Source organism: Rana temporaria, chromosome 3 (genome assembly GCF_905171775.1).
Source record: "Rana temporaria chromosome 3, aRanTem1.1, whole genome shotgun sequence".
Classification (NCBI taxonomy): domain Eukaryota; kingdom Metazoa; phylum Chordata; class Amphibia; order Anura; family Ranidae; genus Rana; species Rana temporaria.
Window position 1 is genome coordinate 137,653,983 of NC_053491.1, and position 14,113 is coordinate 137,668,095.

Here is a 14,113-nt window from a genome sequence, read left to right on the forward strand (position 1 = left end):
AGAAATGAGCCTATATCTGCCTTAAAGTTTGTTTTTTTTCATTAGGAGAAATAAAAGCAGACAGACTTACTCCAACGCTGTACTCCCAGATCATTCTCCAGAAATCAACAACAGTATTGGCTAGAGGTCCCTGGGTTGCTATATATGCTTTAGGCCCATACACACCCTAAAAAATAAAAATGACAAATTGTATTTAAATTTCAGTCTCAAAACACTGTTAAAAGAAAAAAAAATTGGAACATGAAAAATGTAGCATCAAAATAAAATATAATCTATGCTCATGCATTATATTCTCTCCAGCGGTATCATATTCTATTTTTAATAAAATGGTTAAAAAGCTAGCCACTCATAAGATAAATATCATAAACAAGCACTTGAAAAGAAAAAAAATTGGTCCCGGGATGCAATCTGCCAGTAACCTGGTAAACGCCGCTTACACCTTGTGACATCACCACGCATGCCTGAACCAGGATACCGACACATTCGTTTCTGGGACTGGCATTTTCTATTCAAAAGCTTGCTTTTGGATATTTATATTGTCAGTGGCTAACTTTATTTTATTTAAATAAATTTGTATACAGTTTTACACTATGCGTTCTGTCATGCTACGAAGGAGTATCCCATCTGGTTATTTGGGAGACTGCAGTGACCGCCGGAGGAGAGAAAGGTTCCCATCATAATTTACTTTTTAATTGAAGGGTCCACATGCTCTGATAAGAGTACATTTTGTCTTATTGCTGGTGGTGCACCTGGGAGATCCACATTCTGGATTGGGATTTATACCATACACCTGATCTCTTCACCATCCTGGATGAAATTGGGACTTTGATTGTCACAAATCAGACTTGGTCTACACCGTATTAGACTTATTTTGTGACTTGTCACATAAGCAAATTTTGGCTCACTTTCATTTTCTCCACAATGATATATATTGCATCACTTTTTAGCAAGGCAAAGATTTGTGAATTTATTGGTCTCTAAAGTAGCAGCTCTCAACCTTTGTGCTTCAGAAGAAAACACTTAAAATCCTGGTCTTGGGGAATCCCTGCTATACCAAATTCATTGGTGGTCAGTGGGATAACGGCCCTTTACATTTGTGGCCAATGGCAAGAATGCCACCCCTTAAACCCCATTAGATTTTCTGCAGATTTTTGTCTTTTATAATATGGTGGTCAAAATAGGAGTTTCAATTTGTATGCAATCAGGCAGGCCCCTGCACTACATGGTTTTGAAAAATCTGAAGACAACAATCTGCAGAAAATGTAATAGTGTGTATGGGGCATTAAAAGTTAATGCAAATCCTCACCTTGTAAAACAACCCATTCTGCCTGGGAATAAATAAATAAAAGTCAGCCGCTACAAATGGTGTAGCTGCTGACTTAATATATAGGACACTTGCCTGTCCAGGGAGCCTGCGATGTCAGCACCAGAAGCCAATCTTCGGATTGACTCATGGGTGCTGCCGATGCCATTCCTTGTAAGGGAACTACTAGGCAGTGAAGACTTTCGGCTTCACTCCTGGTTCCCTACCACGCACAGGGGGTGGGGGGGGGGGGGTTAGCTTCCCAGTGCTTAACCCCAACCTCACTAAGGGAGTCTTTAGAGACAGGGTCACACATCACCATGACTGTAGAGCCAAAAAGCACCCAATGTGAAAGTCCCACAAAGTAGATTCCAGTGCCCAAAAGCCAAATTCCAAGTCTAGCTCCGCAACAGTCTAGTCCAGCAGGATCGAAATAGACTTCCAAAAGTTATGGCTGAGGATATGCCTATCCAGATAGCTGCTATGAAGAGATCAGCTCAAGCAGAACAGGAAGGAGCCTAGATTTAAGTCACTGAAGAGAAAAAAAAAAAAAAAAAAAAATCTGTGATGCAGCATGAATCTTAACTTAAGTCGGCAAAGGAAACCACCACCAAGTTCCAGTTCAACCCTTATATAATACTATCATGAAAGATCGCAGGCATGACCCTAGGGAAATATGGGTTTCAACCTACCAATTCAAAAAAATTTAATTTAATGTCAGAATCGAATACACCATTCAGAAAAAAAAGTTGGTCTTACAAATAACCTCTTAAAAGTTGATTTATGATATTGTCAAGAACTTAAAATGAATGAGTAGAAACCCACTTGTAACTTAACTACTCTAAAACCAAATGAAGAAAAGGAAATGCTGAATAAATAATCAGACTAAAACTTCTAAGGGAATCCCAAACCACACCAAATTTTTTTTTGCTTTGTGATTTTATCCTCTATAGCTCCTTTTAACTGAAGGCTTTCAATATAATACAAGCCAGATGAGCCTTTGCTTGGCTGAAGACTTGAATATATCACACATTATACTTCAAGAGAAAGACTTCATAGCTGTAAGCTCTTGCCAAAGCCAGACGGTTACGTTCATGAATGGAAATGGTTTAAACACCCATATTTATTTTTTGGTTTAAGCCCAGAAGGATATGTCAAATTTAAAAGGGTATTCCGTAACCCAGTGTCAAAAGGTGTCACTTGTTCAGTGTGTCACTGAACCACTTCATTAAAGTAAAAGTCTAGTCAAAAATGTTTTAATTTTCTATTATATGTAAAAATGTCTTTAACATTTGTTTTCTGTATAGCCGATTGCCCAGCTTAGAAAGTCTAATCAAAGCTAGACAAAATCGAGAGAGAAATAAATTACCATGCAACATGCTGCAGATTTTCTGCATGGCACTGTGTGCATGGTGTGACATGTCCAGCTGAGGAATGAGTGTAAGGGCCCTTTCACACTTGCGGACCGCATGTCCGCTTTTTCATCCACCCGAGTACGGATAAAAAGAGACATACATTGGTCCCTATGAGATTGCGGGTGTCAGCAGATGAATATCCGCTGACACCCGACTTCGCCCACCTCTGCATTGCTCCGATTCTGCAGACGGAGGAAAACCCTATTTTTCCTTCTGCCTGCGGATCGGATTGACACGGACAGACGGTCCGTGTTCATCCGATCCCCCAAAGGGCAGAGCGTAGAAAAGACAGGGTGGTCCCTGCACAGTGTGCGGGGACCGCCCTGTCATCCGCCAGCTCAGCGGGGATCAACGAAGTGATCCCCCCAGTGTGAAAGGGCCCCAAGGCTCAGTCTCCACCATTGCGACTTTGGACAGACTTATCACAAGTCACAGCCCATTAATTTCACTGGCATGTTGAAATCAATGCGCCTTTGAAAATCAGCAACTTTTGAAAAGGTGCCTGCACTACTCTGATGCAACTTTGATCCAGAGTGTAAAGTTGGATCAAAGCCACACTTTAAAATGGCTGTAGTGGGCAGCTCCCTTCTCCTGTGCACCGCTATACTGTATATGTGCTCTAAAACCCCCTGTCCTGTGTGGATGGGTCTTTATTTCCTCCTCATGAATTGGGATGTACAATGCATCCTTACTGATGAGAGTACACTGGGAAGGAACCTATGATCAGCTTCTTCCATCCTGTACACACCCACTGGCTATACAGGAACAGTGATGTCACTAGCTTTCAGTAACTTCACCAACTGGCTGCTTTTAGTCTCAGAAGTAGAATTTAAGTCATGCAACGGCACTGGAAGCTGCAAAAAAAAAAAGCACAAAAACTAGGATTTTCTCATTTTGAGGCATAGGGCTGAACTTGGCTCACATTAAAGTGGATGTAAAGCGGATTTTTTTTTTCACAATGTACAGTATAAGATTTCCTATTATCTGTGCCCAATCTTGCCACACAGAGTTAATCCAGCTCTGAGCAATCCTCTTATTGTTCAGTGGAATAAAAACAGACTTACAGAGAGAACCTTAATCTGTTCCGCCCCCTTGCTGTGAATGACAGGATATTTACATATCTCACGCACTAGCCCGGAGACAGGCATTTTCTAATTCCCACCCCCACTCCTTTTCTGAAGTCATGTGGTTACTTTGCTGGATTTTGTTGATCATAACAGAATTTAGTGTAAGGAATACACAAGAAAAAATGCATGTTGACAAGGGAAGTGGAGGTGGGCGGAGAGTCTACCGACATCACGACTCCACCCACCGAGCTCCAGACAACAGATCCACCCACAGAATCTGCAGTTTTTCAGTTCTTTAGACAGAGGGGAGACATTTGACAGGTAAGGATAGATGCATCAGGCATCTATATCCTTATAGATCAGCACTATGGCAGTAGTTTAGAAAGGATGAGAGTGGGTTTACATCCACTTTAATGATTACAAAAAGCCTAATGCCCAACATTCACCCTGATCAGACAGGTGCCAACAGCTGCTGCCTTCGGCAACATTTGCCAAAATCTTTTTGCCACTGGCCCCATCTGTGCAGTGGATCTTCACATATTTCTATGGGTCACCACCCAATACTTGACACACCAAGCCTTGAAACACCTTTACTATGCTCAAAACCGCTATTGCACGATAGCTCACAATGTTAACCATATCGAGATTCTGTACTGCCATTTTGGTGATCCTAGTATCCCTGTCACCCAGCTCATCTAGATCCTTGACTACAGCAGCACCACAACACAGTCAACACTAAATTGAAGCATATTACCAGCATGCAACTAGACAGAAGCACAATAAAGCCATTACTTTAGCTTTTCTCAACATGTTCTTTGTCAATACACGTGCATGCAGCATAGTCCAACTGGCTTCTAATAAGCCTCACCTGCTCCAGTCTGAATGCAATTATACAGGGGAATGACAAAAAGCCAAAGTCAAGACAAAAAAAAAAAAAAAAAAAAAAAAAAAAGTTGACTCCAAATGTAACATTTTATTAATTTTTCTAATACTAGTTGCCCTGTTCCAAAGGCAAAAACACAAAAAGTTAAGTGATAACTAGTTGAAACTGACAGGATGTCAATCAATGTACAAAATAACCACATGGGTACAGGTTAAACTTTGAAGAGTATGTGCTAAAACAGACACAACATATCCAGCGGATGTTAGCCCAGAAATGGAAAATTATGCTACAGTGAGCATATTACCAAAAATTGGAGACGCAAGATCGTAAAAATTATGTCTAGTCTAAAGGACCTCCATTTCTGCTGTAAAGTGCATATGGAAGAGGCAAACAAAAAAAGCACAGGTCCACTCATGACAGAACAACCCTTTTTATTACAGAAACACACAACACTTGAACTTATCCTACCAAAATCATACCTGAACAGTTGCCGCATATCCCTTTATGGCTAAAAGCTAACCAGTTTCAAATGGCTCCTTTCAGCAGGATGATATACCATGGCACCAAGCACAGATATCCCAAGCTAGTTTCAAACATGGCAGTGCCCTTTAAGGCCCCTTTACACGGACGGATATAAAATTTAGCTTTTAGCTGCAGATAGATCAAGTTATCTACCGCAGCTCATCTTGGACAATGCTTTCCTATGGCCAGATTCACACATTGCGTTTAGCGACAGTTTGGTTACATGGGGTTTTGTGCTGCAAGGAAAAAATTACTGTGCCCAGGGCCGATTTACTGTAGCTATCTGCAGGTAATCGCAGTGTACCATTTCCCCTTCGGATAGCAGCAGCAAGAAAAGAAAAAAACAAAAAGGAACCACATCAGAAATGGCAAGAATGTTCCAATGCAGCTGCAAGTAAAACGCAGCTAATCGCAATGTACAACTGCAAGCGATTGCTGTGCCTGTAGTCTTGGAATTTCAAAACAAAACATGCTTTTAAACAGCGGCCTGTGTGAAAGAGGCCTTACAGTCTGCACAGTGTCCAGAATTCAAATGCAAACAAATGCAAACAATATAGAGCCAAGAACACCTTGGAGCTTTGGAAATACAGTAAAAGCTTGGTTTGAGAGCGTTTGGAAATGTTTAAATTTTGCTTTGATATACAAGCGATGTCTTGATATAAGAGTAGCGTCATGTCACAACCGAGTATATAAAAAAAAGAGAGAGGAGCCTCCAAGTGTAGCAATATGGTTACATTTAATGAAAGTACAACATTTAGCAACCTATTGCTACACTTAGAGGTGCCTCTCCTCTTTTATACTCTGTAAAAAAAAAAATGCTTTGATATACAAGTGCTTTGGATTGCAAGCATGTTTCTGGAATGAATTATGCTCGCAAACCAAGGTTTTACTGTACAGTATAGATGATATAAACTATAATCTTCGATTTGATGGCCTAGTAAAATGCAAACAGTAATGAAAATGCAGTGATGTAAAAGCAAAACCTTTAAAACTCTAGCTTTACTATAAAGCAGTTAGCTAGGGAAGAATGAAGCGTGAAGACAAATGTATAAAAATAGACACAATGAGTGGAGAAGCACCTTCACAAAGGTGAAACAGATCTCAGGTTCTCTCTATACAAGATAGAATATCAGGTATTAAAAATAAATTCCCAAACTGCATAAATACTTCATGTGTAAGCTAGCGCTGTAATACAATACAGTCAGCAGAAAAGAAAATACAACTTGATAAACAGTTAATGGAGACAAAGCCACTGGTTAAAGTGGTTGTATACCCCACTTTTTGACTTTTACCTACAGGCAAGCCTATAATAAGGCTTACCTGTAGGTATAAAGAATATCTCCTAAACCTGTACGGTTTAGGAGATATTCGCCCCGCAATGCGCCGCTGATTGCAGCGGTGCATGCGCAGCGGGGATCCTCGGCTAAAGGACCGGCAGCCGCCTGACCTTGCCGAACTGAAGTCTCCCGCACGCATGCGTGGGAGTGACATCGTTGCCGCTCCAGCCAATCACAGCGCTGGAGCGGCAAAACCCGGAAGACACCCTGGAGCAAGATGACATCTCGCTCGGCGTGGACCAGGTAAGTTCTCTTCACCTCGTTTTAAGGCAAGTATTTTGTGCATACTAGCTCATTATGGCTTTTCCTTTACAAGTGTAAATTTTTTTTTACAGGGTATACAACCACTTTAAAGATTAGTTCAAAACTGATGCATTAGTTTAGGCTTCTCTGCATAATAAGAACTTTCAAAAGACTTTCTGAATCTTACACATTGAAGCAAGACATGACCTACCTTAATAAAATTTGCATTGATGTAATCTGATTCATAGGAAGGAATTTTCAGTGCAAGTTTTACTCTGCTGTGGTCAACTGTTGGGAGAAATATATAAAATAAGACAAAATAAAAAGAAAGAACTATGACAGTGTATATAAAATTACATCCAGACTTATTGCTACAATAAAAAAAAAAAGTTTAATTGTTCCCCAGGTCTTTTTTCCTTATAAAAACCCTCGAGTACCACAGCATTTCTTTATTGGCCCTTTATGTGTGCGCAATAGGAATTGTGCATTCCTGCAACAGTGAATTGCCTAAAGCAGGGATATGCAATTAGCTGACCTCCAGCTGTTGCCAAACTACAAGTCCCATGAGGCATAGCAAGACTGACAGCATCAAGCATGACACCCAGAGGCAGAGGCATGATGGGAGTTTGGCAACAGCTGCATATCCCTGGCCTAAAGTCAGTCCTGGAGCTAGGACACCATTTCTAGTCACCATGGCAACCAGACACCTTGGATTTGTCAAACCCTGTCTTATAGGGTCATTTTGCTTTAAAATGAATGGTCTGGTGACAGGGTCTCTAAAGCATAGCGAAACCCCTTTTTTGTGGAGGATTAAAACTGCTGCCCTATTTTACCCATTTTGTTCTTTGCTACCCGTGTCCCATTAAGAAGATTTCTCTTCACTTCCTGTCTGGGAAGGGCCACAAAGTAAGGTACAGGGAAATCGCATCTAAAGACAGTTGGGGGAAAAAAATCAAAATGCCCATTGGACGATACCTCCTCCATTCCTGTTCTGAAATCCGCTCAAAATGATTGGATTCACCCTCGTTTTTTTTCTGGGTATAATAATTGGTAACGAGGGCAATTAGAAAGAGTGACTCTCCCAAACACAAAATGCAATAAAAAAAAAAAAAAAAAAACAGGTTTTATCCCTTCGCCAATCATAATTTAAAAAACAAAGCACATACAAAAAGATACAAGTGATTTTTTTTTCTCATTACTAAAAGTTACTTACACGGCAAAATATCTTTATATCTGTTCTTTTTAACATTATCCTCTTTTTCTCCAGTGATTGTAGGGTAAATTTTTTCAGTTCTGTACTTGGTGGACAGTCGTCTTAACCTCTGAAATAAAAAAGGAAAAAAATAAATAAAAATTACATATTTCACAAATGCAGACACTGCAATGCTAGAAATAGTAAATGCAAATATCAACCCAAAGAAAATAACTTTAAATGCTCTACTTGATTCAAAACTAAAAACCTAAAAAAAAAAAAAAAAAAAAAAAAAAAAAAGCAATTACACAACCATAACATCACTACTAAAAACGTAATTCCTTTGATCCCTCAGATCTAGAGACTGTCACAGTTCTCTGCAGAGCACATGCATGAGAAGACAGTAATGCACTGGTATTGAGGTCAGAAATAGACAGATTTAAGCCTAGGTTCACATTGATGCGATTTGGCAGGTCAAACTCGGCAGCTATTGCCGGCAATGGCGACAGCCGCATCGGTTCCCAAAAGTAGTTTCTGTACTACTTTTGGCAAATTCGGGTGCGATTTCGACAAACCTCTGTATAGGGACCACACAGAAATCGCCCCCGAAGTCAGACTAACATGGGGGTATGAAATTGTGCGAGTTCAGCTGAACTCGCATTATTACAATCCTGCAGCAGTGTGACCCTAGGCCAAAGGGCATTTCCACTTTTGTAGGCAAATAGGGATAACACCCATTATACATTTGTTACAGGTCAGAACGTAAAAGCAAACACACATTACATACTAAGGCTGCATTCACACCTCCGCGACAAGATACGCCGCGTACGCTGCGTATTTTGCCGCGAGTGTAACTTTTTTTAACAAAGCCTTCCCATTGCTTTGTATGGCCAAACGCCAATGCCGCCTGAAAAAAAGGGTCCGGGACTTTTTTTCAGGCGGCAGGCGTACGGCGTCTATGAGATGTGAACCATCTCCATAGACAGCAATGGGAATTCTCCCTTTCCAGCGGCACGCATGTCGGGCGTTTTGTCGCGGAGGTGTGAATGGGCTCTAAACCCCTAGCTGTTAACCCCTTACCAGCCAGTGTACAGTACTATCAATGTTGACTGTATTAAATGTCACTATGGATGTCAGTGACCCTCCCAGATACAGATAGTGTCAGATTTTCCGCCACCCTATTATAGTCACTGATCCCTGCAATGACAGTATAGTGTCTATATCCGAGTGTACACACACACACACACACACACACACTGTTACCGATTACAATTTTCATGTTCGATTAATACATATTATTAATCAACTAAATTCAATTATAACGCACATACATTTTTCGGATCACCACCATATATAGTCCCCACTAATATCCACAGACATTTCCCTACTGTAATCCACAGACATCTCCCCCACCATATATAAAGATTAGTGCTTGCTTAGTCTTACCAAAGAAGCCGGCCGAACACCAGCAGTTGAGGCCGGGTGAGGACATCAGCGCGCCGCTCTAGGCTCACCGAGGTCGCCGCTGGGTAGACAAAGATGCTCTGGGAGCTAGGCCACAGCCGCAGTCTTTCCTATGGCCGAGGCAGCAGCGGAGCTCCGCGGATCACTTGGCGTGCCGATCCGCATATGGTGATCCCATCGGATCACAGATCATTTATGATCCGTTGCACCACTAGTACCGACCAAAAGAATTTTGATCGTTTAAAAAAAATTTAACGATCAAGGAATTAAATCTTTCCACAGCCCATACACATACCAGCGTGTGTAGACGATATAAAACTTTAGTACAAACCAATAAATATACGTTAATTTGGATTTTTTAAACCAAAGACATGTAGCAGAATAAATTTTGACCCCCAACTGTATGAATACATTTTTTTTTTTATAGAATTTGTTTTATAAAAGAGAAAATATTTTTTTTTACAAAAAACCCAGTGGTGATCAAATACCACCAAAAGTAATTTGCGTACAGTATTGCGCAATTGGCAGTTAAAGTAGTGCAGCGCTGAATAGCAGAAAAATGCTCTGGTCATTAAGGGGGTAAAACTTTCCAGAGCTCAAGTGGTTAAGGCAAATAATAACAGGTGGTTATTCATGCTCAAGTTTTTTTCTTTTAAAGTACCACTTATTCAAAAATATTAAAAATAAAATAAAAATGCAACACACACATGCAAAAGTGTGACACAGAAGTTATTTTACTAATTGGCCTGGCATTGTATTTACAGCTTGACAAACAAATGAGGGATAAAGGTTTTGTAATGCCAAGCGGATCACCTCTAGTAATATCCTATTAAAGTCCTACCGAGTGCAACACGGAGGTCACATTATTATTGCAGCATTAAGGGCGTCAACTGAAAACGTCCACAACTTATGGAAAACACAACGTCCGGCAGGGCTACATCCAGTTCTGCTTACTCACAGATGAGACAGATGACAGAATTTTACCACATATGGCAGAAAGGATGTGACTGTCATGGAACAATTGAGAACCGCCACACAAGGGGGGGGGAAATAAAAAAAAAAACTTCCTCTTTTCATAGCATTAAAACAAGCACAACACGGCAGCTTTTTGGTCAATGTGCCAAATGCAGCAACACCAAAGTTCTGTTTAAAAGAGGATGGGATGACTGTTATTGATGGGTTACTTTTTAGAAGCTTTGTTACTTTAGTTACACAAAAATGATAGGTAAAGTAACAAAGATGATAAATACGGTACATGCAATACGGACAAAAAAAAAAAAAAAAAAAAAAAATTGCCATGCTTTTTTTAATGCCAACTTGAAATGACATGTCAATAAAAGAGGGCAATGCTTGCAACTGTAGGCACCTCCAAATAGGTTTCCCTTGAAGGACACCAGTGCCTTTGAGTGTTCACGCTGAACCACTTCAACAGCCCGAAGACCCCCATACCTCACTAATGCCCAGTTGGGATGCTCGTCACAAACCATTTGTTAAAAACAAGGAGGTGAGCCCAGGCTACCAACCAGTAAAATGGGGAAAAAAAAAGTGTTACCAAATAATTGGGGCCTTTTTCACACTCAGCAGTAAAGCTGAATGTGCCTACAGTTGCATAGAAATGCCAGTTAAAGTTAAAATTAAAGCAAACAATTGGGCAAACCACTCAAAGCAAATACTTGCGCCAATTGTCTTACCAGGCAATATATTTTAAAGTTGAACCTAAATCTGCTGGGCAATAGTTCAGTGTAATGAAGGATATCATTTCCGATTTCTGCTTTCGCTATACTTCTGGCACGCCAAACAGTACAGTGATCACGAGTGTGGGTAGAACTCCACTTTAATGCTTACTCAACATAGGTAACATCATTTCAAACTGGTGCAAAAAATACAGTACATTATAGTACTTAGCTAGGTCATTAATTATTCACTTCAACAGTTAACTTTTTTTTTTTTATAGGGCACAAAACACAGAATACATATAAAAAATAAAATAAAAAAAAAAGGCAGTTTCTACATCCGGAGGTTATGTAAAGTGCAAATAAAGACAAGAAAACAGTGGCACATCATGAATTACAATGACAATGTCTGAAAGGGAAAGAGCCGTGTCAGGTGGACAGGCTCTAACCCGCCGACCCAACACAGCAGAACAGAGGGCCAACACGCCACAAAGTATACAATGTTGCCCATATGGAAACTCCCCCACTGTGGTCAGAGGGTGTGTAAAGAAGTTGAATTTACCTAATCATGTATAAACAAAGCAGAGCATGTCCTTGCTCCCGCTCTAGAAGACAAGGTCTGCCCCCCTCGTAACCATATACGCCTTTTATGCTTGTAGCAACCAATGCAAGACCAGTTGCAGGGGAGTCAACCCAGGCCTGCCATATGAATAACATTTTCGAGCTGCATTTCTATGCTGATATGTTAAGTGCTCCCTGATGAGGATGTATTTATCCACCAAAGAACAATGGGTAGAACAGGTTATGTGGGGAAAGCCAGAACCTGCCCACTAACTTTCTAGCCAAGTAGAGTATACTGATCACTGCTATATTGATTAGGGGAGGGGATATATTTCTTGATCAACCGCTCCTAAGATACAGATTAATGGATCCAACGGGACCCGAACCTGATAAACTGGAAATTGCTTCTGTAATTTCACCCCAATACCGATGTAATTTGGAACAGTGCCAAATTAGGTGAATTTGCGACCCCTCCTTCCCACAACATTTGGGGCATATAGAGGAGTCTTCTCTTCCCCAGCGATGCAAATGGATGGGTGTGCGGTAAGCCCTGTGTAATAAATTAGATTACCTGTGCAATCGTAAAACCGATGAGATTGGCCCAGATTGTAAACATAGGTCCCAGGTTTCATCCTTTATGTCCCCCAGGTCCTCTGTCCAGCCCCTCCTACTCGGTAAGGCTGCCAAGTCTTGTACGGATGACAGCAAGCATGAATAAATATGCAAGATCAGGCCTTATTTCTCCACTTCAACAGGTTTAAAAATTGTAGGGAAATTTCTTTACCGGCCATATCAGTTTTTTTTTGGTTTAAGCAAGATTTCCCAGATCCACTTTCTTCTACCTACTTCAGCCCTTAATATAAAATACACATTTTACTTTACAGCTACCAATGCAGCCAAGAAAATTGGCATGCAAGAAGCCGACAGGTACCTACAGAAGAAATTGGTTACTCAAGAATGGGGGGGGGGGGGGGATCACAGTAAGTAACCCTAACCTGGCAGTCCAAGCAGTCACATTGTACATTCCTATGATGGTTGCCTCTAAAAACCACTATAGGACCTAGAAAAAAGTGTGTGTGTGTGTATGTATATATATACACACACACATATATACATATATATATATATACACACACACACACACACACACACACACACACACACACACACACACACACACACACACTTTTGTACTTCTCAGGATACCCTAGGTCAAAACACAACCAGCAGATTTACAACTATTAACTTTCAAAAATGAAAATGAAAATGTAGGTTAATGTGTTTTTATGTGGTGTTTCTTGTGCTACAGGCAGCCTTTATTAACAGTCCGCTCATATGGGAGATTAGCAATTCCTTCCTCTTTGCCACCAGGCTGGATCCATAAAAAGCCACAGTCCTCATTTTCTAGACAAGCAGTTAGACCACACTAACGAGTATGTTTTGGGCAGTTGGTAAACGATCTTTCGTCATGTATGAAACTACATTACAACAGTCTTGATAATGTACCAATCTTTTTTTACGTGTAAAGCATCTTGCCAAGACGAGATGCTTTGCATTATCCAAGGAGAGGCACAAATTTGTTGCAGCACCATGGATTTTATATCGATACACGGCTGGTGTACTGAAGCAGCCATTAACCACTTCAATACCAGGCACTTTCTCCCCTTCCTGTCCATGGCAATTTTTAGCTTTCAGCGCTGCCGCACTTTGAATGACAATTGTGGTCATGCTACACTGTACCCAAACTCAATTTGTATCAATTTCTTCTCACAAATAGAGCTTTTTGGTGGTATTTGATCACCTCTTCGTTTTTGTGCTATAGACAAAACAAAAACCTGATGGGCACCGATAGGTAGCACCGATGAGGAGCTACTGACCACCGTTTATAGAGATGGACAGGCTGGCAGCTGATGGGCACCTTTTGATGGGGGCTGTGCTGACAATGTGCCAATTATCAGCACAGAACCATCCCTTTGACAGGGAGAGCCGCCAATCGGTTCTCCCTGTCAGCGTGAACCAAGGAAAGCAGTTTACCGGCACTTCCTGGTTCACACGCTGATCAGCTGTGATTGGTCACAGCTGATCACATGGTAAGAAGCCTCTTCCAGAGGCTTCATACTAAGATTGGAATTGTGGTGTGTCAAACGGAGGGTTGGCTGCATTATCCTGTTTACATCATACGACGTCTGGTCAGGATAACACAAGCAGTTTGCTATACGGCAGACGGTAAAATGTGAGTTTATGTACAAATTTTAAATAAATCATATGTTTTATACAATATAAGCACTATGTGAAGCTCCTCTCCTCACATATATCGAGTAATAATGGAGGAAATCACAATTTGTTAGTCCAGGGTGACTAAAAAGCCATTTCTGATCAAACTGAAATGCCAGGTCACCGATCGGCTCTCCCAGAACCGAGGAATGCAGTTTACCGACACTTCGTGGTTCACG

The 14,113-nt window shown here is 40.8% G+C and overlaps 1 protein-coding gene across 2 annotated transcripts in view; it reads right to left on the reverse strand.

The window, feature by feature from the left end:
* PTPN12 (protein tyrosine phosphatase non-receptor type 12) overlaps positions 1–14,113 on the reverse strand; it is an 84,788-nt gene that overhangs the window by 38,042 nt on the left and 32,633 nt on the right. For both annotated transcript variants that reach the window (XM_040343474.1, XM_040343475.1), the window contains exons 2-4: positions 7,984–8,092; positions 6,982–7,058; positions 71–166 (exon numbers count right to left, since the gene is read on the reverse strand). In XM_040343474.1, coding sequence (XP_040199408.1) covers positions 71–166; positions 6,982–7,058; positions 7,984–8,092 — 282 coding nt within the window. The remainder of the gene's footprint in view (positions 1–70; positions 167–6,981; positions 7,059–7,983; positions 8,093–14,113) is intronic.